Genomic DNA, 24,053 nt, shown 5'->3' with positions numbered 1-24,053 from the left:
GCACGAAAGTTGTGAATACAACTTATGTATTAGTCTAGTACAATTTTTACCAGAATTTTCGAGTTGTAATACAACTATCAATGTTTATAAATATATTTAACTTAAGTCTATTCTTTTATGACTTGAAGATCAATCATTTTTAAAAACTTATCAGTTGGAGCACTTCAATCATTCCATTTTTAACAAATAACAGTTTTTAATAATTTTGAAATATTATTAATTGGTATAAGTCTAGAGTGAACATGGGATCCAGTTACTCATCAGGGCTTACTCCTAACCTTATGAAATTGATAATTTCCAGGTTTCAATGAATTTTTTTGTATATTGATAATAATATTATATAATTTCTATACATTTTTTTCATTCCAAAGGAGTTTGACAAACTAAATCCTGTGGATGGTAAAATCAGTGGTGAAGCTTCACGTAGTCATATGGTCAAATCCAATTTACCTTATAGTGCATTGAAAAATATTTGGATACTAGGTGATATTGATCGTGATGGTTGTCTAGATGCTGATGAATTCGCTTTAGTCTGTTATATAATGAAATTAAAACTAGAAGGCTACGAATTACCGCCTACACTTCCTGACCATTTAGTACCGCCATCTAAAAGAAATTCTGAACAAGCACTTCGTAATGGTTACCATAAAGAATAATGCTCGCGGCAAAAGTTTTTATTTATTGACTAAGAAGAACACACAAACCCCACGCCAAAAAAGGGACAAAGAACTACTGTCAGCTTATCTTGGGTTTTTTTGTCGCTGCCATTAATTATAACATTTGCTTCCCACTTTTTTTTCAGACGGATAATCTAGTCTAAAAATTCTATCACATAGTAATAATCTTATGTTTTGGAAAATTTTCTTGCAATTTCAGCATGCCAGTTAATCTCTACAAACAGTTTTGGTAATACTTTGTATACCATTATTACTAACGAAATAGTATATTTCAGTTCTGTATAAAAAGATATAAGAAGGAGGTTATGATAATTTTCTTACACTGGATAGTTATCATACTCCTTTTGTTTTTCATGTGCCTTTTCAATTTGTTTGTTTGCTCTTGTTTGGATATTGTTTTTGTTTTGTTTTGATTTTACAAATCTCATATACAACAGATCTCTAATAGTCTTTTTAAGTTTTTCCATCCTTATTACTACTAATGTTATCCTTATATTATAGTTGTTTATGCTAGTTTGTTGTTTTTTTTTAAGGAAAGAGGTAAATGAATAAAATTGGCCAGAACATTAAACAATTTTTTGTTTGTTTGTAAAGTTTCAAAGTAGTACATTAACATATGTAAGAATATAAATGGTTATATATTCACTAGGATTATTACAAATACCTTTCCCTTTTATTCTGTTCTATGAATATTCATTTAATACATGAAATTTGTGATAAAAAGTATAAAATCATATATTGTTTCCGATTATAAATCATTGTTTACGCTAATAATATCTGATATTGTTTGTTTTATTCACATATAATAATTTTTCTAATAACGATAAATCCTTATAATTATGACTGGTAAGAATGATGTTATGATTAAATTGTTGTTTTTCAGAAGGGAGTAATTAATATCTTACATGGTAGTTTCATTACTTGCTATCATGGTTTACATTGGTTTGATCCTAAATAAAATAATGTGACGGAGAAAAAGTAATGATTAACACCTACTTATTTATGACTGATGAAATTTTAATGTGGTTGAATTATAAGCAATTGTATAATGGTTTAGCTTTAATTAAACGCCTTTTAGCGCTGATCATCATGACTCTTAGTTCAAATTGACGTTTTTTCGTTGGTGCGATCAGAGGAAACTTATTCTTCCGGTTTGTTTGAACGTTTCTATATTTGTTTTTCATTTTGTAATTAGTCGGTATTCATTGAATGAAGACTATTCTGTTTGAAGAATTTATTTTACAAGTGATTCTTATTAGCGAATTCTTCTAAATTATTTTACATACCTGTATTTGAACCCATTATTATAAGAATTCACGGTTCAGCTCCACGCATTGTGAGTATAGAAAAACATAAGCCTCAACATTTTACTACATATTTTAATTTGTACCAATGATAAAATTCCTAAATGAACGTTCCTATATTGAATTATTTATTTGCTTACCAATTACTTCATTCGCTTATGTATACAAATCCAAAAGTATGCTGTCACTTTAACCTCTTCAGTACAATTCACAACCATGTAATTTTAATTGGATTTTTCCTCTTATTGATTGGATTTATCTTTTTTTTGTCTGGATGTATGAAAAAATATATACACATTTTTCCTGTTAAAAAATTTAAATTTCTGCCTAATTTTCACCAGGGTCCAGTTTAGTCATTACAGCATTTAATGTTCAACTATTGGGTTTCATTTTCGAATTCCACTTTTGTTTTTACCAGCTAGTGAGTTTCATACATAAATAATTAGTCAGAGCTGTTGTATTTCTCGTTTACGCAAATAACACCAACTTTTTAAAGCAATTAGTCCCTTTGATAAATTTCGATAGTGTAATAATAAGATGAAGATTATCAGAACTATGTGATATATTAGCGCAATACATTTCGAACAATCTGATCACATATACTTGTTAAGAAAATTTATACATAAAAATCACCATTTAGAGGTGATTCAAATAGCCTTTTATTGAAATAAAAGGATTAAATCAGTCATCAAAAAAACGTATTGTGCAGCGAAGGTCATTACCAAAGAAAGAACAAGGTTCATGCTTCATCCAGAACCTAAACGACATGAGAATGATTGTGTCACACCCCACTGTGTTTACCATTACGTAACAGGCCCTAAGATTGAACTTAGCTCGGCTTTTGTGGTGTTGTATAAAAGGGCGTATACTGAGTTTTATTGAAACCTTAGCCATCCGAAAATCTAAACTCCCTTTGTGTATTTAAAAACACTGTTCTCATCTTAAACCTACCCTGGTAATATTAGCTTATTATCCAGAGTGATTAAGTTTCATATTACTATTACTTTTATTATCCTTGTCTCCTCTTATCTATTTCTTGTCTAGTTGACCATTTATTTTTATACATAAATGTTCTTAACAAGTATATGTGTGATCAGATTGTTCGAAGTGTATTGCGCTAATATACCACATAGTTCTGATAATCTTCATCTTCTTATTACACTATCGAAACTAACTTTTTAGCTCTGCTAAGTTATATACATACACCGATTTGGCCACACAAATGTCCACCAGTCTCTAACCATCAATCAAAATACTAGCAAGCTAGTACAGTATCTTGTATTATTATTAAACTCACGTGATCTCATATGTAGTAAAATTGTATAATTTATGAATGGAAAAATGTATGGCAACAGTTAATGCGTCAAACGGAAGCTCATAATTAGGAAAATAATACCATAAATAAATTGTTTAATAAACATACACCTAAATATGTATGAGCTGATTCACCAGAGGAAAGATTTCAAAGTTCTCTATTTCCATTTATTTTCACTTATAAATAAAGTAAGAATAACAACTGTAGCTGAATAATTAGAATTAATTTATTTCGTGGTTTCTTGTCAGCCGCTTACAGTCTAGAAACAGTAGTATTAATCATTTTGAAAAAAAAATACGAGTGTACATATTTCAAATGAAAAGTTTTAATTACAGTTGGGTCTGATATGTAGATTAATAAATAAAAATACAATTGTGAAAGAATCATCTAGATGACTGTTTATTCATTTATAAATTAAATATTCTAGAAGAGGAAACTATAAAGAGCACGAAGAAAAAATTCTCCGAAATCGGAGATTCCTGTCATTGTTTATATAATAGTTAAAAAATGACCAATCCATTGAAGCTCAACAGATTCGATTTTTTTTGTTTATTGGTTATTTTAAAGAGTTTTGAATTATCAACATCATATCCATTGTAAATGACAAGCGCTTACACTACTGAAAATATTATTCGTTTATTTTGTGGAACATGTTCAGAGATGCGGATGCAAAACGTACTTTTTTTTAATTTATGTACTTTGGCACGTAAGTGTAAACTACTAGGCCCAGTAGAGGGTTACATAAGTCGGGCACTTACCCATAGTTGACCGTTGCGATGACATTTTCGTTTAGTACAAAGAGACCAGCACGGGGGCTGATAGGACCTTTCTCAGTACAACTTTTGGTCTAAAAATCAATCCTTGAAGCCATCTCACTACCCCTGAGGTCATGTTGTAGGTTGACAGGCTTCCCCAACCATAGCATGATTTGTTTCCTTTTTTCTGGCTCCCGCATACTTAATTTTTTCCTTGCTAATAACTGTTATGTGTTTTAGTTGAAACGCTATTTAACCGGGAAAGTAGGTAATTGTCAGAAAATAATTAACCTTAGCCGAATATTTTTTAAGCCTGATATCATAATTCCTTATAATGTGACTGAAGCTATCGAATCAAGTCATCATAAGATGGTTTTGAAAACAAAAGTAAATTTGTCAATACTTTGTTTACAACAATCTACTGAACTTTGTTATTACTTTGCAATAAGTGCTTGTTAGCATTCACTTCTAGAGAAACTTGTATTTGATACTTTTGGATTATCGCCGGATATGATGATTCACGCCTATATGGAATGATTATTTCCCTATTTTGTTTAGGGTCTTAATCTTGTGTATATGTTTATTTGGTATATGGTAATGACCAAATTTATTTGTTTACTATATCACTATTTTGTCTACATAGCACTGTGCAGAAATATGTACTTTTGAGAAAAAAATCCAATATTTAAAGAATCTAATTAAATTCATGGCTACGTAATGTTTGATTTTTTGAAAGTGATAAATTGTGTAGAGCATATTTTAGATTGATTGGGGCTGATCAGTCTTCATCACCATATAAGGCCTGTAGCAGATGTGTATGAGCTCAAGTTGTTGCCTCGTCGTACATCAGCACAGCGAAAGAGTACTGGTTTCTACTAAATACCTTTAATAAAACCTGCAATAAGACTCGATAAAATAAGTAAGAAATGTTTAATGCTGCGTTCAGCGTGCAGTTGTATCTACCATAGAAAGAAAAAAAATAATGACAACTGATACCTAGGTATATATTAAAATTGAGTAACTGAAATCAAATATAATTTCATTAAGTAAAATGACATATTTCTTCTATAGTTGTTTGGCAAGATTCATATTTTGCGCATTTTTAGTATACGTTATCTGGTAAACTTAATGTTCCTTAAACATAAAACATAACATCGCCAAACAACACTCATTGATAATGTATGATTCCTGAATGCTTATGGTACTTATTTTTAGTGACAAAACGACAGTTCTTGTTACCTTAACGCATTCTGAGTAGAACATTTAGGGTAACGTCAGTTTATGAGCATCATCTAATTTAGTCTACAATGCTTAATAAAAATTCCCAAATTATGTGAAGGAAGAGTCCCATTGGGAAGGAAGAATAAATAATTCGCTTTTTCCTTCTTGATTCCTCAGTCCATTTGACCGGTTCTATTAATTTCGATTAAAGTTAGAACAGATCAGACACAACAGAGATTATGCTATTTAATTGGTGCGACCTGTACATTACGGTTGATTTAATTTCGGAATTTAAACTCTAAACAGCCTAACTATTCATCGCCACATTCAGTGAACGATCCCCGTATTCATGTACAAATAATTGGAGCGGTTCTCGTTACAGTAAACGGTTTACATCATACGAGAAATCCACCATCAATAATACTCGTGACAGGAAGTATGTTTATTAGGTATTGCTATTTCAAGCTGTCAACTGATAACATAAAAGTTCCCTGTACTTCAGATATACATTTCTGCTAGATTAGAATTATTTGCATTGTGATCTCAAAATTTTCGCAGTCCAGTAAGATAAGAGGCAATGAGGTAGCAAGCGTACTTGTCATTTGGGCCTATCGCTTTGTACTTCAGTAATTCAATGTCCTGTCAAGCATTTCATGATATTTACATTCGGCAGTTGGCCAAATTGTAAGCTTGCTTTATAGGGTCTTTCCGTGATGTCTAATTTCCTGATCACTGTGACCACGAACACTTCGGCTTTTCAAAGACTCATCTTTCCTTATTGATTACTATGTAAACATGTTTACAGCATAATGCACTGCTATTATCTGATAAGTTGTGAAACAGTATCGTTACGAAACCTTTTACAGTCGATTTTGTAAAATGCAAATAACTATTTTTTTCGTATAACAGAAAATGATTTACATTTGTGGAATAAACTTATTTCGCCATGTTATTCGTCTGTAGTGATGAATTCAGCTTGTGGTATACTTGGACTTCCAGTGAAATATCACCGTCATCCATTTTCATAGCTATTGTTTTGAGATGATGAACTGTTTCCAGGCTTTGATGTGTCAGAGAAACTGGTGTTTATGAGAAACATCAGATTATGAGAGTATAAATTATTGATTTCTTTCATTTGACAATTCTAAGAGTCATCTGTGTTTTCGTCCATTATTTTATTTTAATTATTAGCATTCTTGTGATAGCTTTGGTTATCTACTACGAGAAGTCTTGTAACTTACTTCTTTGTTTCCCTATTCTATTACTGCTCTGATTTGAGGCGTGACAAAACATTGGATGTAATAACTTTCGGATTTTACTCTATATTTATTGGGGTGGTTGTTTAGCGTACTTCACTCAATATTGCAATAAACATCCGTAAATATCAACAACGTTACGTTATATAATAATATTAGAAGAAAAGTAGGACATGAAGAAACTTACTAATAGAACTTAAAATATATGCTTTTTAAGGCAGATTGGATCGTTCCAAAACAAGCATTAATCTTGTTTTTTCCCCAACTATTTATTAACAGAATTTTTAAATTAATTTATAAACTAATAAGCTGTTTTTAGAATATCTCTCTTCAACCTGACGAGATGCAAGTTGTTTTCCACATTTTATGAATTGCTTATTTGCGTTTGCTACATTTTGAAAGTCAATTACCTAATACACTCAAAATATTGACATCAGCATGATCTTTATACGGTGTCAACTATATTAACAAAACGATGAATCATAACTAAGATTTCTGCAAGCGCGATTTACCCCCTGTCCAGTATTCCGTAAATGAGAATTTTCATGTGGTCAGAGATATTTAAGGTAGCTGTTCCAATCCACTAATATGTCAAATTTTCTGTAGATTATAGGAAATGATATTTCCGAACACAAAAAGAAAGAAAACTCGTTGGAAGCTATACAACAGTACCATAACTGGAAAACCGCTCATTTTACCATTTCTTATACTTGTGTAATTTAAACATACAGCAAGTTGTTTACAATTTGACCAAGTTACTTTAAATATATTATTAGTAAGCCATTATACCCGTATGTGCTAATATTCACATTTAGTTAACTCTTACAATTTACATACTAAGGCATGAATAACCGCATTAGATCAAAACGGTCGAATTCGATAACCAATCGAGTATGTAAAAGTTGTCTAGAGTAGTTCGGAAACCAAAACAATTGAAAAAAATGAAACAGTGATATTAGAAAGAAACTAAGCATATGTAAATATCTGTGCAATACATGAGATTATGAATCATGAACTTCATTATTATCGACCTTCCTTTGACGGGTTTCCGTAATCTCATCATCTACATTTTCCTCTGATACATCGTCATCGTGAACATTAGACCTGGATTTTTCTGTTTCATACTGTAACTAAAAACATGAGAAAGTTATTTTAAAATATCTAAAGAACATATTAAATTTTAAAAAAATACAATGGTACTCTCTGAATGAGATTCTATCACATACGAAAATATGTCATGTCTTGAAAAAACGATTATGTCTCGGGGTTTCTGGTTTGCCTAAGACACCTATGAATTAAAAATTGAGTTATACTAATACGAACGGTCCTATTTCGGACTCTATAACGGCAGTTGGGCACATAACAATTAACCGCAAACACAGAAAACAGAAAGGTAAGGAAAACATGGCATTCGGGCAGTCTAAAATAGTACAACTCAGTAACATGAACATGACTTCTGAGCACACAGCAAATAAGTGAACTAAAAGTAGTGACAAGCAATCGGGAAAGGGTAAAGGTCACGCAAAAAATTGGATTGAGAAAGAAGCATTAGTAGTAACGGTTACTAGTATGACTTAAAACCACTGATAAAGATTGAGTAATCCTATGTTTGCCTTAGCAGTATATTATGTTAAATTGTGAGAATATGTAAAATAAACAGCGGTAAAATTTAGATTTTCAATTTACTCTACGTAAATAACTAACTTCATATCACCTGTAACTCCGTCTGAATGGATATACTATGCAATTCATCAACAGATATTATTCAGAGACCAACAAAAAATTCGATAATCAAAATTCCTAAAAGTAACAGGTATTCCTAAAACTAGTTCTTAAATACCAATACACTTTAAGTGGTGTCCGTCAAGGCTGTCCACTTTCTCCATTTTTGTTTAACTTCATCATAGACCTATTGATAGAAATAACATTCTCGTCGACTGAATTCTCGGGTGTTGATTTCCTACCAGGAGGTCCACTTATCGACTTAGAATACGCAGATGACATAGTCCTGTTTGGTGAAGACGCTGACAAAATGCAGTCTTCTGGTAGCACTAAGCAACAATGCCAGAATGTTTGGAATGCGCTTCTCTCCCTCGAAATGCAAGTTGTTGCTTCAGGACTGGGCTGCGTCAACACCTGAACTAAGGATAGAGAGTGAAGTAGTCGAACGCGTCGACAACTTCCCTTATCTTGGAAGTCTGATCAGCTCTAATGGGTTCATGTCTGACGAAATCGCAGCACGGATTCGAATAGCTCGCTTGGCTTTTGCCAACTTACGTCACCTTTGGCGAAGGCGAGATATCCGTCTATCAATAAAAGGATGAGTATACTGCGCGGAAGTTCGTTCTGTTTTGACCACAGATGCTCGCATCTGCTGTGATCACCAGCTAAGTAATGACGTAGTGAGGTTAGACGCAAGGGTATTAGGGAATGATGATAAATCAGTTGATGAGGTTGTGTATGTTCATCGACTGAGATGGTTGGGCCACGTGTTACGTATGTCTGAACACCGATTACCACGACGTTCAATGCTAACCGGTGTTGGAGATGGTTGGAAGAAAGTGAGGGGCGGCCAAACCAAAACGTGGCATCAGTCCCTGAAGTCACTAACTTCTAGTCTGAGCCATTTCGGGAGATGCAAACTACTTGGTTGGGGTCCGCGTGACTATCGTAACCAATGGTTGAAGACTTTGGGTGATATGGTTCAGAATTGATCACAATGGTGTCAGTGTATACACTCTCTGTCTTCCCTTAAACTATGAGATTAAAATCGCTTCATATCTTTCCTACTACGTACAAATTCTTTCTTCCTGTACTATATCCTTATTGCAATCTTTCTTTTATATATTACTATCATTGGATTAGCTACTTCTCTGAATCTGGTGTTCATCTTGCTGTGTTAATGTGGTATGGTAACTTGAACCGATGCATATATGTGCCTGGTCCTACGTTGCAGCTGACTAAAGGACTGACTTTATTAGGTATCTGTTCACAGTAAGTTGTGAGTATCCTTTAACTCATCTCCAATTATTTGATCAAAATAAATAGGCTTGTCGCGATATGTTAGAGTTTTTACCAGGTGCAAGATAAGTATGCTGACTAGTTGATGTTAATTTCCTGTGCATAGCTTCTTTCGATGTTCCATTTGATCTCTTTATTAACAAGACACTTAAAAAAGTGATATCATAATTAAATTCTTAACCTAGGGTGAACGTGATAGACGGATGAGTGCTGTTCGATTTGTCATCTTACTAGTATGTACTACGAAATTGTCCGTGTAATGAAAACAAGATGACGGTCGACTAATTTAGCCGTTACCTGAAATATACTCATATCCATCTTAAGAAACCAAATGAATGGCTTCGCAAGGAATTTTTAAAACTGCTCTTCCCATAGTGGTCATCAATAAAGTCGACGCTCAATTTTCCTTTGTTGTTTCCCCCTGACGTAATTGTTAAATTCCTTTACCAACTTTACGTAACTACCATTAATATTCGACTCCTTATAATAATTTTCTTTGATTCCCATGCTAGCTATTATGTGTTCTAGCGTTAAATCAAAAAATTATGGTTGGTCAGTAATGAAAACATAACAATGTGATCCGTTCACCAAGTACGAATTTATGTACTCCACTTTGAACAATACTATTTATATGAGGGCTAGTGATACTCTGCTCGACTATCCAAACTGAATTAAGGACTGAGTTAGGACCAACATCCTACTGACTGGAAATCAGTGAGCCGTTATTTATGCAAAACAAACTAAATGAATAATTAAATCATGGCAAAAAAGAACAAGACTTACAGATTCTTCCACCTTTTTAGGTTTCCTAATGAATCTTAGGATTTGTGGACGCGGTGGGAAAAAACAATCAAAAATCAATACAAGTATCTAAAAGAAAAAAATTACAAATAGATATTCTTGTTTTGGAAAACCTACAATTCCAATGAATAGTCCGGAAAATATAGTCGATAGACCAATGATCAAAAATGACATCCAATTACTATAACCAGCATCTAAAAATGCTTGATGAGTATTCTATAAATAAACCAGGTTAATGAACAATTAAATGTAATTATAAATACAAACCGTAATGAAAATGCCAAGATCCATGAAACGTATGAAAATATGCATACTATGTAATTTATAGAAGGAAAATATTATAAATAACAGGTAAAAATTTACTGAAAAGATGCTGGTGAGTAATACCATGGTAAAGGTGTTTCAGTTTCATATTTTTCAGATTTCACATAAACTCTGAGATCATCAAGAGTTCTTGCCCCGTCGTATATTCTGAATAGGCCATTTTTTACACTGAAATACAAAGATATGCACTTGATGAATTATTTACAGTCAGGTTAAAGTATATTTTATATTAAGCAAAGAATAATAAAATATATATTAAACTTTATCGTAATTAAATTACTGATCATATAAGCAAACTTAATTACTTTTATGATTTCGTGTTTTAAAATCAGTCATACGTAACCAATTAAGGCGTTTTGTAAAAATTTAATTTGATATAACTTAATAAGCGAATGAAGATTAATACACTAGGCTTCGAGTCAATTTATGTGTGTGAAGGCTAGTGATTCCACTATGCTTTCCAAGATGACGTAAGTGGATCATAGTTTTTGATCTTGTGACTTAATGGGTGGAAGTATGGTCATTCAATGTCAAAGTCACTTCTCTATAAAGACACCAAGTTTGAATTTGTATTTTTTTTGTCTGTATACATACTTTTCACTGATAATGCTATGGTCAAAAGCTATCTTTAAGTTTTCCTACGGTGCTAAATTGACATGAACATACGGCTAAAGGGATCGTGACATTAATAACTAACTCATTCAGCTTCAAACTTCAAAAATCGCAGCAAACGTTTTCGAACTGTCAAGGATTACACTGAAATCAAAATATGCACAAGGAAGTCATGTATTAATTTCTATTCGTTTTCACCACCTCAATTTTCTTATACACATATTTGAGAAACGGACAACTTAGATTAAAACAACATAACAAATTTGCCCGTTTGCAATGAGTTGCGTTTCTAGTTCCCAGAATCAATTAGTTCTATTTTATACTAATGATTTATAAGCTGTAGTTTATTGAATTTGTTTCAGGCCATGTTTACTGCTCAAGAATTATTTTCTCTGGAATATTATTTTGGCAGAGATTACTCCACTACTTGTAAGTAGTCCGAGTAGATTTTACAAAGTATTTTCTAATCTTTCAGATTTTTTTTTACCATGTTTGGTATGAGCGAATGAACAAACAGACGAATTACGAGCAGTAAAACAGAACATTTATTAATATAATACTGTGATTGTGTATCGAGAAATAAATTCATAGTATCTGACGAAGAGTTCTAGAAACATAAGATAGGATCAGCGAACCTAGTGGAATAATATAAATTCATCTATTTTTTAAATTCTCTTCTTAATATAACCTAAGAAGAACGATATTAATTATTTAAGATCAGCGTATATACTTTATATCACATTGATGAATTTTAGTAAAGTAACGGTTATTAATATGGAAAAATCATGAAAATGTACTAATAGTTGAATAATGAACATAATTCTCCCACATTTATTGCCAACTACGCCTGTAGCTTTTCTGGGGTTACTACCGGTCTCAAGCCCGGACAAAGGCGGAGGGTTTGATACGGGGTCAAAAATCCTGTCCCGTAGAAAATAACCTTAACCAGAACAAACAAACTACTGGGAGAAATGAACGGAGATCGTGAAAGATTTGCAAATTTATGTGCGTTCAACAAAATGGTTATGGGCGGCACAATATTCTCCCCACAAACTTATACACAAAGCTACATGAGTCGTACTGGATCACACTGCGGAAAACTAAATAGGTCATACTGGCATCACTAAAAAATTCAAAAAGTCAATGGGAGACGTGAAAATTAGGAGAGGAAGTGACATAGCTTCAGGTTATCAACTGGTGGTAGCCAAGATGAAACTGTAGCTAAAGTAGCAATGGACAAGTGGAGAAACAGCATTACAAAGGTCTAAATCGGCCTTTCTTAGAAATACTGACAAACTCAACGAATTCAAGATAACTCTCAACAACAGGTGCAAAGCCTTAAAAGATCTACTCAAAGAAGAAGAAACTACGACGGAGGACAACGGGAAAGGGATAAAAGAAGCACTAACTTCAATATGTCAGGAGTTGCTGGACCGCAAGAAGCATCATCATAAGGAATGGATCTCTATAGAAACACTGGAAAAGATTCAAGAAAGGAAGAACAAAAATACGGCAATTAACAACAGCCGAACAAGATCGGAGAAAGTTAAGGCACAAGCTGAATACACAGAAGCAAACACGTAAGTGAAGAAGAGCATTAGAGCTGACAAGCGGAAATACGTGGGAGGGCTAGCAACGACAGTGGAAAGAGCTGCAAGAGGAAATATGAGACAACTATATGACGCAACGAAGAAACTAGCAGACAGATATAGCAAACCAGAGAGACCGGTCAAGGACAAAGAAGGCAAGACAATCACCGAGATTCAAGAACCGAGGAAGAGATGGGTAGAATACTACGAAAAATTCTTGGATGGACTAGCCACACTAAACCCACCGGACATCGAAGCAGCACGCCCAGACCTTGCTATAGATGTCACTCCACCAACGGTCGGGTAAATCAGGTAAATCAAGAGTTGGAAAGCAACAGGACCTGACAGCATACCAGAAGAAGCACTGAAGTCAGACATACAGATAACTGCAAACATGCTACACATTCTATTCAGGAAGATTTGGGAGCAGAAACAGGTGCCGACAGATTGGAAAGAAGGATAGCTCATCAAGATACCAAGGAAAGGAGGTCTGATTAAGTGTGAGAACTCAGCTACAGAGGCATCACACTAGTCAGTACCAGGAAAGGTTTTCAACAGTATTGCTGAATCAGATGAAACATGCAGTAGACGCCCAACTTCGAGATCAACAAACCGGATTCCGTAAGGATCGGTTGTGAACAGACCAAATCCCAACACTAAGGATCGACACTGAACAATAAAATGAATGGATTTAGTCACTATACACCCGCCCTGATTATGAGAAAATATTTGACAGTGTGGATAGGTGGACCTTTTGGAATTTCATCCTTCACTATGGTGTACTGTAGAACATCGTCAACCCCATACGAAATTCATACGACAGACTACACTACAAAGTCATGCATGGAGGACAGCTCACAGACGCATTTCAAGTGAGGACCCGAGTCAGACAAGGCTGCTCACTCTCCGCCTTTGTGTTTCCGGGATGAGTATAAGTATTTGAATCATTGTACGAACTAGGAATCCCAGAAATGACGCAATTTATACCAAAAAGAACTAGACGAGCACGAACGAACGTAACGTATTTGGAATTTGAAATCAGGAGGAGGAATAATTAGTTTATAGAAACATCACAGTTACTTCTGGCGGTTGACTGGATTATGAGGACCTCCACATCTAAGGGTAAGCACGAAACATAATCGACAGCTTACATGCGACTAGAAGATTCGGACTTCGCAGATGATCTGGTCCTTCTATCTCATACACACCAACAAATGCAAGTCAAGACAACCAATGCAGCAACAGCCTCTGAACTGGCAGGCTTCAACATACACAAGAGAAAAACCAAAATCCGCAAATACAACACAATGAACATCAACCAATCTAATCACTTACTTACACCGGTTACTCCTCATGAAGGAACATAGGCCACTCACCAGCATTCTCCATTCAACCCTGTCCTGGACAATCCTTTTCAGCTCTTTCCAGTTGTTATTCATCCTTTTCATATCTGCTTCTATTTCCCGACGTAATGTGTTCTTTGGCCTTCCTCTTTTCCCCTTCCCTTCAGGATCCCATGTTAGGGCTTGCCTCGTGATGCAGTTCGACGATTTGCGTAATGTATGTCCTATCCATTTCCATCGTCTTTTCCTAATTTCCTCTTCAGCTGGAAGCTGGTTTGTTCTCTCCCACAGAAGGCTGTTGCTGATGGTATCCGGCCAATGGGTGTTGAGTATCTTGCGTAGACAACCATTTATAAATACTTGTACCTTCTTGATGATGGTTGTAGTAGTTCTCGAAGTTTCAGCTCCGTACAGTAGAACCGCCTTGACGTTCGTATTGAAGATCCTGACTTTGATATTGGTTGAAAGTTGTTTTGAGTTCCATATGTTCTTCAATTAAAGGAATGCGGCCCTTGCTTTGCCAATCCTTGCCTTTACGTCTGCATCTGAACCTCCTTATTCATCGATGATGCTTCTCAGGTATGTGAAGGATTCTACATCTTCCAGAGTTTTGCCATCAGGAGTGATTGGATTGCTGTTCCCCGTGTTGTATTTGAGGACCTTGGTTTTCCCCTTGTGTATGTTGAGGCCTATTGACGCAGAGACTGCTGCTACACTGGCTGTCTTTATCTGCATTTGTTCGTGTGTATGCGATAGGAGGGCTAGGTCATCTGTGAAGTCCAAATCGTCTAATTGGTTCTGAGCTGTCCATTGTATGCCGTGTTTTCCCTCAGATGTCGAGGTTTTCATAATCCAGTCGACCACCAGAATAAAAATGAAGGGAGCGTAGACAGCCTTGTCTGACTCCGGTCCTTACTTGGAATGCGTCTATCAGCTGTCCTCCATGCACTACTTTGCACTGTAGTCCGTCGTATGAGTTCCGGATAATGTTGACAGTCTTCTCAGGAACTCCATAGTGTGGAAGACGTTTCCATAACGTTCTCTATCTACACTGTCAAATGCTTTTTCATAATCAATGAAGTTTATGTACAGTGACGAGTTCCACTTAATTGATTGTTCGACGATGATCCGTAGTGTTGCAATTTGGTCTGTGCATGACCGATCCACTTAGTGGAAAAGTTCTAGAAGAGGTGAAAAATCCCACGTACCTGGACAGCATCATCGATGAACAAGGAGGATTGTACGCAGACGAAAAGGCAAAAGGAAAAGAGGAAAACCAAAGAACATACTGATTCGGGAATTGGGAGCATACATGAAAAGAATGAATAGCAACTGGAAAGAATTTTACAAGACGAGGTTCGATGGATAATGCTGGTGTGAGGCCCATACTTCTCCATGAAGGGTAAGTACATTTATTACTGTTAAGTTATTAATCCACATTGAGATGATGTAAAGTATGTACATTAGTTTTAAAGAATTAGTACCATTGTTCCTAGTTTGTTAGCAGTTGAACAGAAACCATAAAATTGATTTTGTGTTATACTGCTACATTCACTATTCTTGCTTTTCTCAAATGTGTCAAAATAGTGAAGACTGTAGGCAACTCTAAAAATCACTAGGAATAATTTGTGAAAACGCTACACTTACTAACAAACCATAATGGAACAGTAATATGAAACATTAGAAATGCAAGTGAAAAACAGACGATAAAAACAGCAATAATTTTATAGAGTTAGAATGATATGGTTAACAAATTCATTAAGTTTAACTAAAGATCAATAAGTTACTCCAATTTTATACGATGGTTAGAAATCTAATGATATGAAACTAAGAAGCGGGTAATTTACAACTTCATTGACGGTGATAAACATTGAGCTGTACTTTTGTTTTTAAAAGCATCCAAAGTTGTTATCATCAATCAATTACATGAACCTTCAAGAGTGACAAAGCTTGAATCACTTGACGAAAGAGGCATAGCTGCAAATGAGATCGATGAAAAATGGATCAAACACACCGAGTATTTACCGTGTCTACTACATTGTTACGTTACAATTTCTTAAACAGTGAAGTATGAATGCTCTTACCGGTCTCTGAATGTTCAAGAATGTTCTGCGTATATGTGATTAATACAAAAAATAGCATGAGTACTAAGTTAAATGGCGCATCAAACTAGTAACAATTTCACCTGTCTGTTTGATTCATTAAACTGTTTGTAAAACTAGTCTCCCGGAGCTGTTTTCAACAAATTATCCAGTGACAAAACAAAGAATTACAAACTGATAATATCTCAAAGGAAACTCGTAACTTTAATCTACGTACTGAGTTATGGAAATAATTCTACTTAAAATCAAACTTACTGGTAGACAGTTGGTAATCGCTTGACAAAAAATATGAAACTAAGGACAGGACTTTCTGTTACATCAACATCTGCGACAAAAGCATTGATTGAACTATCATCAGAGAGTTGTTGCCAAATTGGTGAAAACTGTCGACAAGCTGGACACCAAGGAGCATGGCTATTTCAAAGTCAAAACAAAACCAGAAAATTCTCTAGATATTACTAGTTAATACAATACAGTTGTCTATGTGAAAATGAACGATACATTTGGAAACTTATGACAATACTATAAAACAGTTCAGATATACATAGCTTCCCCAGTCAACTTGGTTTCATTAATCCTGTGTGCAGAGCTTCCAAGAAAAAGACGCACTAATCTGTTTAAGAATGTTTAACATATTTTCCATAAAGGGCGAATGCACAAATATGTATTTGTTTAGTTTGTTATATCAACACTTTGTTATTGGAATCTGTGATAAAAATTACTATGTAGCACGCGTAAACTTTGGTACAGCAGAGAACCAAAACACGTGCGCTACACAAATGGAGACATTGTGAAAAATTAAGAGATGAACGGAGAGTACAATCAAAAGGATACTAGTTTATCATATGAAGTAGTCCAGTCAACAATACACAGAGAGACTTTAGCTAAGAAGGTTCCGATCAATTTTGTACAGGATGTCACAGAAGGCTACGGCAAGACCACCACTAAACCTTAATCCGAGCTCCTGAAAACTTTAAGTACAGGCAAGAGTGAAACGAGTCCATTCCCGCCTCAATGTTTTCATACGACCATGTGTTGGTAGTCTTTTCCGTGAAATTCCTGTCCAGTGTTTTCACGTGGTGGTTTCTACGAAACTTAGAGGACAAGAAGCGAAAAACCGCTACTTAAACAAGGTTGATAAAGACGGGTCTACCTAGGTGAGTTGGTAAACTGTAATGCCAAACCAATAGTGTACATAGGCTTTTGAACCCTGAATGGTGGATGAGAAAAAGAACTAAATTTGCCCCCAACTAATATGAGTGCGTCTTCCGAAATTGCTTCATACCCTTTAGAATTAAAACTCATGGTCTAAGACTCGGGAATTAGTCTCCTGAGGTAACCAACTGCCTCCCTATGGCCCCCTGGTAGTATTTCAGAACATACTCATCAGCGAATTATTATGTATTATTCTATTAGCACCGCTTAGCTACCAACTCAAACAATACTAACAATGACTGATACAAACGAATTCGTCTTGCTCTGTGATAACTTCCTATTTCGCTTTATTTTCATTATATGTATACTTTTATTCTCTAGTGCACTCATTACCTCATCTCTGCTGAAAGTTCTGTCCTGTCATAAATAATGTCAAGTTGCTAAATTGCCAAACTTACAAATGCTTCCACGTAATACGAAACCTAATACAGCTTTCCTAAAGCTACAGGAAACACCTAAATTGGCCACTTCTGGCGCTGGCAATATTGATGCAGATCATAAAACAGAGAGGTATGACTATAACTTTGGAAAATCTTAATATCAAGGTATGCTGTATTTCTGATGCCCGTATTGAAAGCCAGTGAAGTACTACAAATTTTTCCATTTATGCTCAGGTTTTTTCTTTAGATTAGAAAGGAATAAATATTATATCGATGCCTCTCATATATTTATAACTCCACAAACTTTTGCCTTTAATTCGTTATATTAATTTCCACAGTTCCTCCTAAATAAAATGGATTTTCGTTCATACACTGAGTTTTGATTCACTTTACTGCTTTACAAACATATCTGACATGAAATTTTACTTCAAATCAAACGAGAAATTTTTCGGTGTTTTTGGAACTCCATATCCACATAAAAGTTAGTTTTAATTGGTTGTTTGGTACAAACATATGGTGACGGATGAAGAGATGTGTAATTGCAACGGCCCACGAGTAGAGTGGAACCAGCCGGAACAAAAATTGTATGGTGAGACAGCTAATATATATTCAGAATATGTAATGACATCCTTTTTTACATAAAGATACGTCTAGTGAAGCACAGAGCTATCGCTTTTGTCTGTATGACTGACCACTCTTCAGTAGAAAATTTTAATCCATCAAGTACTATTTCAATAACTAAGGTCCCGACCGTTGTTGCTACCTTGACGTGGTGGTCGGGCTTGCCTATCGTGATGAAGCAACTGAGCTATACTGGCTGGAACAACCGTTCCTCAAGGTCCTACCATGTCAGACAGATCGGTTGAAGAACCGTAAGACTAAAAGCAACAAACCCAAGGTCCGAAGGCGAAGTCGTACTGCTGACTGTACAGAGGTGTGACCGCAGTAAGGTGTTTCCTTCAGACAACCAGCATGACAGCGATGCTGCCTTCCCACAAGGACGGGTGGGGTTAGAAAAGGTCGACCCTAAAAATGCACACCTCGCCTTATCCCACAGATATCCGTCTCCGGCGGTAAGGTCTCAACAAGTACGGAGCTAACACAAAAATCACCCATAAAAAAGTCGTGTGTGACCGACCTCAAGCAGTTGTCCCTTGGGCACTGCGGTCACGCTCTCAGGTCACTAAGACCACCTCTAATCTGATTTCCTTTTCAGGTACCTCCAGAAGAACCCTTCCACGGTGTGGGCAACCGGGAAGTGATAACCGCCCTCATACCTCTAACAGCACTCAAGACCACTGTATTCATAATCAACCTCCCTCTTCAATTCCTATTATTCCTCCTAAATCGACTTTCAACTCTAAATTTTCTCTTTCGGCTTCCTCCTCAAGTGTCACAAATTTTAAGCATAAGGAGAGACATTGTCTAACATGGCGACCCCCTACACCAAACCAACGATGGACTCAAATAGACCATATTGCCATCAGTCATCGTTGGAGAGGGTCGGTAGAAGATTGCCGCTCATTCTGGAGTACCTGCTTGGACTCCGACCATGCCCTAATACGGGCACGCATCTGCTTGCGCCTCACTGGACGCAAAAAAGCCACATTTAAAAGACCCATTAGAACTGAGTTGAGTAACCAGAAAACCAAAAGTAGGTTCCAGGAACAACTCAGGTCACACTTAGGTAGTTCTGAAAACGAGGCTGACCCTGATGTTGCTTGGAAAGATATACAAACAGCTGTGGAAACAGCAATGAAATCTGTTAGTGACTTAAACCACAGAGTTACAAAGAACCAGTGGATTTCTTCAAGGTCTATCACACTGATGGATTCTCGCAAACTCGTCCCATCAGGCTCTGAAGACGATGAAGAGCGTAAGCAAATCAGATCTAGCTTAAGAAAATGTCTAAGGAACAACCGTGAGCAGTGGTGGGTAACGAAAGCAAGAGATGGAAAAGGCAGCGACTATAGGGAACACAAGACAGCTTTATAGACTAATAAAAGAAACTGGAATTAATAAGTCAAGTGTAAGTGAGACTATCTCGGAAAAAGACGACACTCATCTGCTCCAAGTCCAGACGTTTAGAACGATGGGAGGAACATTTCAGAGAACAGTTCAACTGGCCTTCAGCTACTCTACAACTACCCTCCATTCCCAGACAATGTGAATAGAACATTGAAGTAGGTCCCCCAACTCTTGCTGAAGTTGAGAAGGCTATCGTTAATCTGAAACGAGGAAAGGCAGCTGGTCCAGATGGATTGGCTCCAGAAGTCTTTAAGGATGGTGGTCCAATTTTAGTGATCAGGTTGACTAATATTTTAGCTAAGATCTGGGAGTCAGACGTTATCCCATCTGACTGGTCGCAATCACTTATCGTCCCAATATATAAGAAAAGGTCAAAATCATCCTGTGACAACCACAAAGGGATTAGTTTAACAAATATAGTATCTAAAATACTAGCCTCGATAATTATCAGACGCCTAACTAAGACTCGTGAACTGCGAACACGAGAGAACCAAGCTGGATTCAGACCTGGTCGTGGCTGCATTGACCACATATTCACCATTCGTCAGGTTCTAGAACATAGGCATACTTATCGGCGTCCGACAATGGTGGTCTTTCTCGACTTAAAAGCAGCATTTGACTCTGTAGACCGCGAGATTCTGTGGCAGTGTCTGTCATTGAAAGGCGTACCCCAGAAGTAAATAAACCTTGTAAAGGCTCTTTACTCGAACACTACTAGTCGAGTCAGGGCTTATGGCGAACTGTCATCTACTTTTGCAACCTCAGATGGTGTCCGTCAAGGCTGTCCACTTTCTCCATTTTTGTTTAACTTCATCATAGACCTATTGATAGAAATAACATTCTCGTCGACTGAATTCTCGGGTGTTGATTTCCTACCAGGAGGTCCACTTATCGACTTAGAATACGCAGATGACATAGTCCTGTTTGGTGAAGACGCTGACAAAATGCAGTCTTCTGGTAGCACTAAGCAACAATGCCAGAATGTTTGGAATGCGCTTCTCTCCCTCGAAATGCAAGTTGTTGCTTCAGGACTGGGCTGCGTCAACACCTGAACTAAGGATAGAGAGTGAAGTAGTCGAACGCGTCGACAACTTCCCTTATCTTGGAAGTCTGATCAGCTCTAATGGGTTCATGTCTGACGAAATCGCAGCACGGATTCGAATAGCTCGCTTGGCTTTTGCCAACTTACGTCACCTTTGGCGAAGGCGAGATATCCGTCTATCAATAAAAGGATGAGTATACTGCGCGGAAGTTCGTTCTGTTTTGACCACAGATGCTCGCATCTGCTGTGATCACCAGCTAAGTAATGACGTAGTGAGGTTAGACGCAAGGGTATTAGGGAATGATGATAAATCAGTTGATGAGGTTGTGTATGTTCATCGACTGAGATGGTTGGGCCACGTGTTACGTATGTCTGAACACCGATTACCACGACGTTCAATGCTAACCGGTGTTGGAGATGGTTGGAAGAAAGTGAGGGGCGGCCAAACCAAAACGTGGCATCAGTCCCTGAAGTCACTAACTCCTAGTCTGAGCCATTTCGGGAGATGCAAACTACTTGGTTGGGGTCCGCGTGACTATCGTAACCAATGGTTGAAGACTCTGGGTGATATGGTTCAGAATTGATCACAATGGTGTCAGTGTATACACTCTCTGTCTTCCCTTAAACTATGAGATTAAAATCGCTTCATATCTTTCTTACTACGTACAAATTCTTTCTTCCTGTACTATATCCTTATTGCAATCTTTCTTTTATATATTACCACCTCTGAATTAACTACTTATATGAATCCGGTGTCCATCTTGTGTTAATGAGGTATGGCAACTTGGACCGATGCATATATGTGCCTGGTCCTACGTTGTAGCTGACTGACTGACTGACAATAACTAAGGTTCGAAGGAAAAAGTTCGTAATAAACGAAGATTTTCTCCTTAGTACTTCAGCTGACAGGAAAGGTTAAGCTATTGATAACTAACTGTCTTCTGTTGTAGATAATATGCACTTTGAATTCAGTCAACCATATTACAGCCAAGTTATAGGAACTTATTGGTCAAGCTTATATTTTAGCTCTAAAAAAATGTGATGACAAGCGAATTATTGTCGTACATTGATATTACATGTCTTATTTTAGAACCATATTAAAAAGTCCCAGTTTTTAATACCAGTAATTTATAATTAATAAATATGCATCAGCCCAGATTGAATACGAACAGTGAAGCAAATGACAAGGAGTGAATTGCAATACTATTGTTTTTGAAGACTAAAGTGTAGTAATGAACGAGTTTATACTTCTGAAAAACATTTATATTACAGACTTACTAAAACACTTCGTTAATGCGGTTGGTGTTTTCACTAAACATCAACCTAAAAATAAACGCTACCCAGTAGTCAGTAAGACTATCAACTAATTACTAATCTGTTTTTTTAACCAGTCGATTATAAGCAACACAAAACCTGCTGTATGAACCCGAACCGTTTTAACATTCAGAGAACAAGGGAATAAACTATCGGTCGGGGATAATCCGAGTGAACTAATATACTACTAGCCTTATTTTATCTTATTCCTTAAAATATATCTGGAAATAACCCAGGATATGGAATCTATTAAAATAGGTCAATATAAAGTGTTTAACTTTGACTTCACAGAGCAACTATTATAGTCTAAAAACAATAAAATAAAAAACTGGCAAATCATGTTGCGCATCCATATTTATTATTGATTGGTATTCAGAGAGCCAATATTATATTACCGTTATGTGGCACGAAACTTGATTATTAATTACCAGAGGCACGATTCCACAACTTGGAGAATTTCTGAGTAAAGAAATGAAGAATGTGTGATTCTGTATCTTAGATTACCCTCTAATATGATTATGCTACCTCATATGGCGAAATTTTAGAAACACATGGAACTACAACAATGATGGTCAGAACAACACGGTAGATTGACTAGACTCAGATTTGTGTAGTAAGGACAGAAGGCCTACAGCCTATGTTATTCCTTTTCTAGTATGCTTCTGTGAGTGTCCAGTCTTCTCTTGAAAGAGTCAACTGAAGGTGCGGACTAGCTAGTGCTTCTTCGTAGTAGAATAGTAGCCTGAAGACAAACAACAAAACGTCGGATTAAATTCTGAATACCTGCGAGCCTTCTTATTATTTCATGAATTTTGGAATTAAGTCGATTTGTGAAATTCTATAAATCTACTGTTATTCTTTTTAGAAAAATCATTTGATTTTACACAGAAAATTATGGCAACTACCGCACAAGTGTATTTAAAAAAATACAAGTGTAACATTTGCAACAACTACCTTACATTTTATTTTAAGGAAGCAATTAAAATACCAAATGGAAAACTGTTATATATCGAGATATCGAATCTTTAAAACTTCCTTACAATTTTACAAGCCATTCACCATCTAACATTTGTTTCCAATTTGTTGAATTCAATTGAATAACATAAGGTGAACAGAACTTTAAGAAAACCAAAAACCCCAAAACGTGTTTAAGGATTTCCATTCTAGCGCATTACAGCCAACTGGCCTAGATTTGTTCGAGGTTCAACATAAAATGAAGAAAACAGCTTTAACAAAGTATCTGACTAAATAAAGCTATCATCTGACACCATTAAAAATTACTTTTACTACTGGAATATTAAACTTTGAGTTGTTCACGGACCTAGAAACTTGCTTACGGTTATTACATTTCCCTACAAATTATCAATACAATCATTTGGATTATATTCTCTTGGATTGTTGTGGCCAACAAATTAAGTATCCCTGTTCTTGATCAACACAAGGTGTTGGGGAGGTTGACTAAGGATCCTAGACTTCGTGTAACTTTCGGATTTATTCCTCCAGTTTCACTTTAATGAGTGCAATCGATCCACATTACCTCCATTTGTATATAGTGGTAGATAAATCCCTCAAATAGCTAGCTCGATAAGTTTTCGACGTTGATGCTAACCTTATTGGTTTCAATGGACACGGCCCCAGTTGAAGAAGTCTGGTCAAATATCCGGATCATATCACGGCTGGGGAAACTGGTTGCACATCTATAACAAGTAATCTGCTAAGAATACACACACTCATATATTAACATTTGCTCAAAT

The 24,053-nt window shown here is 36.0% G+C and overlaps 2 protein-coding genes across 2 annotated transcripts in view; one reads left to right on the top strand and one right to left on the bottom strand.

Moving 5' to 3' along the window:
• The window catches only part of PAST1 (Dynamin), a gene marked incomplete at its 3' end in the record, with an annotated part of 29,912 nt that extends 29,256 nt beyond the window's left edge, over positions 1-656 (top strand). Inside the window, exon 5 of the mRNA XM_012937469.2 lies at positions 372-656. Within this exon, the coding sequence (XP_012792923.1) occupies positions 372-656 (285 nt within the window). The remainder of the gene's footprint in view (positions 1-371) is intronic.
• Positions 657-3,325: 2,669 nt separating this feature from the next.
• On the bottom strand, positions 3,326-23,501 carry TMX1 (Thioredoxin- transmembrane protein 1). Its single transcript, XM_051214449.1, has 7 exons — positions 23,340-23,501; positions 16,576-16,734; positions 10,714-10,842; positions 10,618-10,663; positions 10,468-10,566; positions 10,333-10,419; positions 3,326-7,658 (listed from the first exon to the last, which is right to left on the bottom strand). The coding sequence occupies exons 1-7, from the start codon at positions 23,459-23,461 to the stop codon at positions 7,530-7,532; spliced, it is 771 nt and encodes a 256-aa protein (XP_051067621.1). The 5' UTR covers positions 23,462-23,501; the 3' UTR covers positions 3,326-7,529.
• Positions 23,502-24,053: the final 552 nt, after the last annotated feature.

This window comes from Schistosoma haematobium, chromosome 2 (genome assembly GCF_000699445.3).
Source record: "Schistosoma haematobium chromosome 2, whole genome shotgun sequence".
NCBI lineage: Eukaryota > Metazoa > Platyhelminthes > Trematoda > Strigeidida > Schistosomatidae > Schistosoma > Schistosoma haematobium.
Note: the sequence above shows the minus strand (reverse complement) of the source record. Positions and strands in the feature narration are given on the sequence as shown.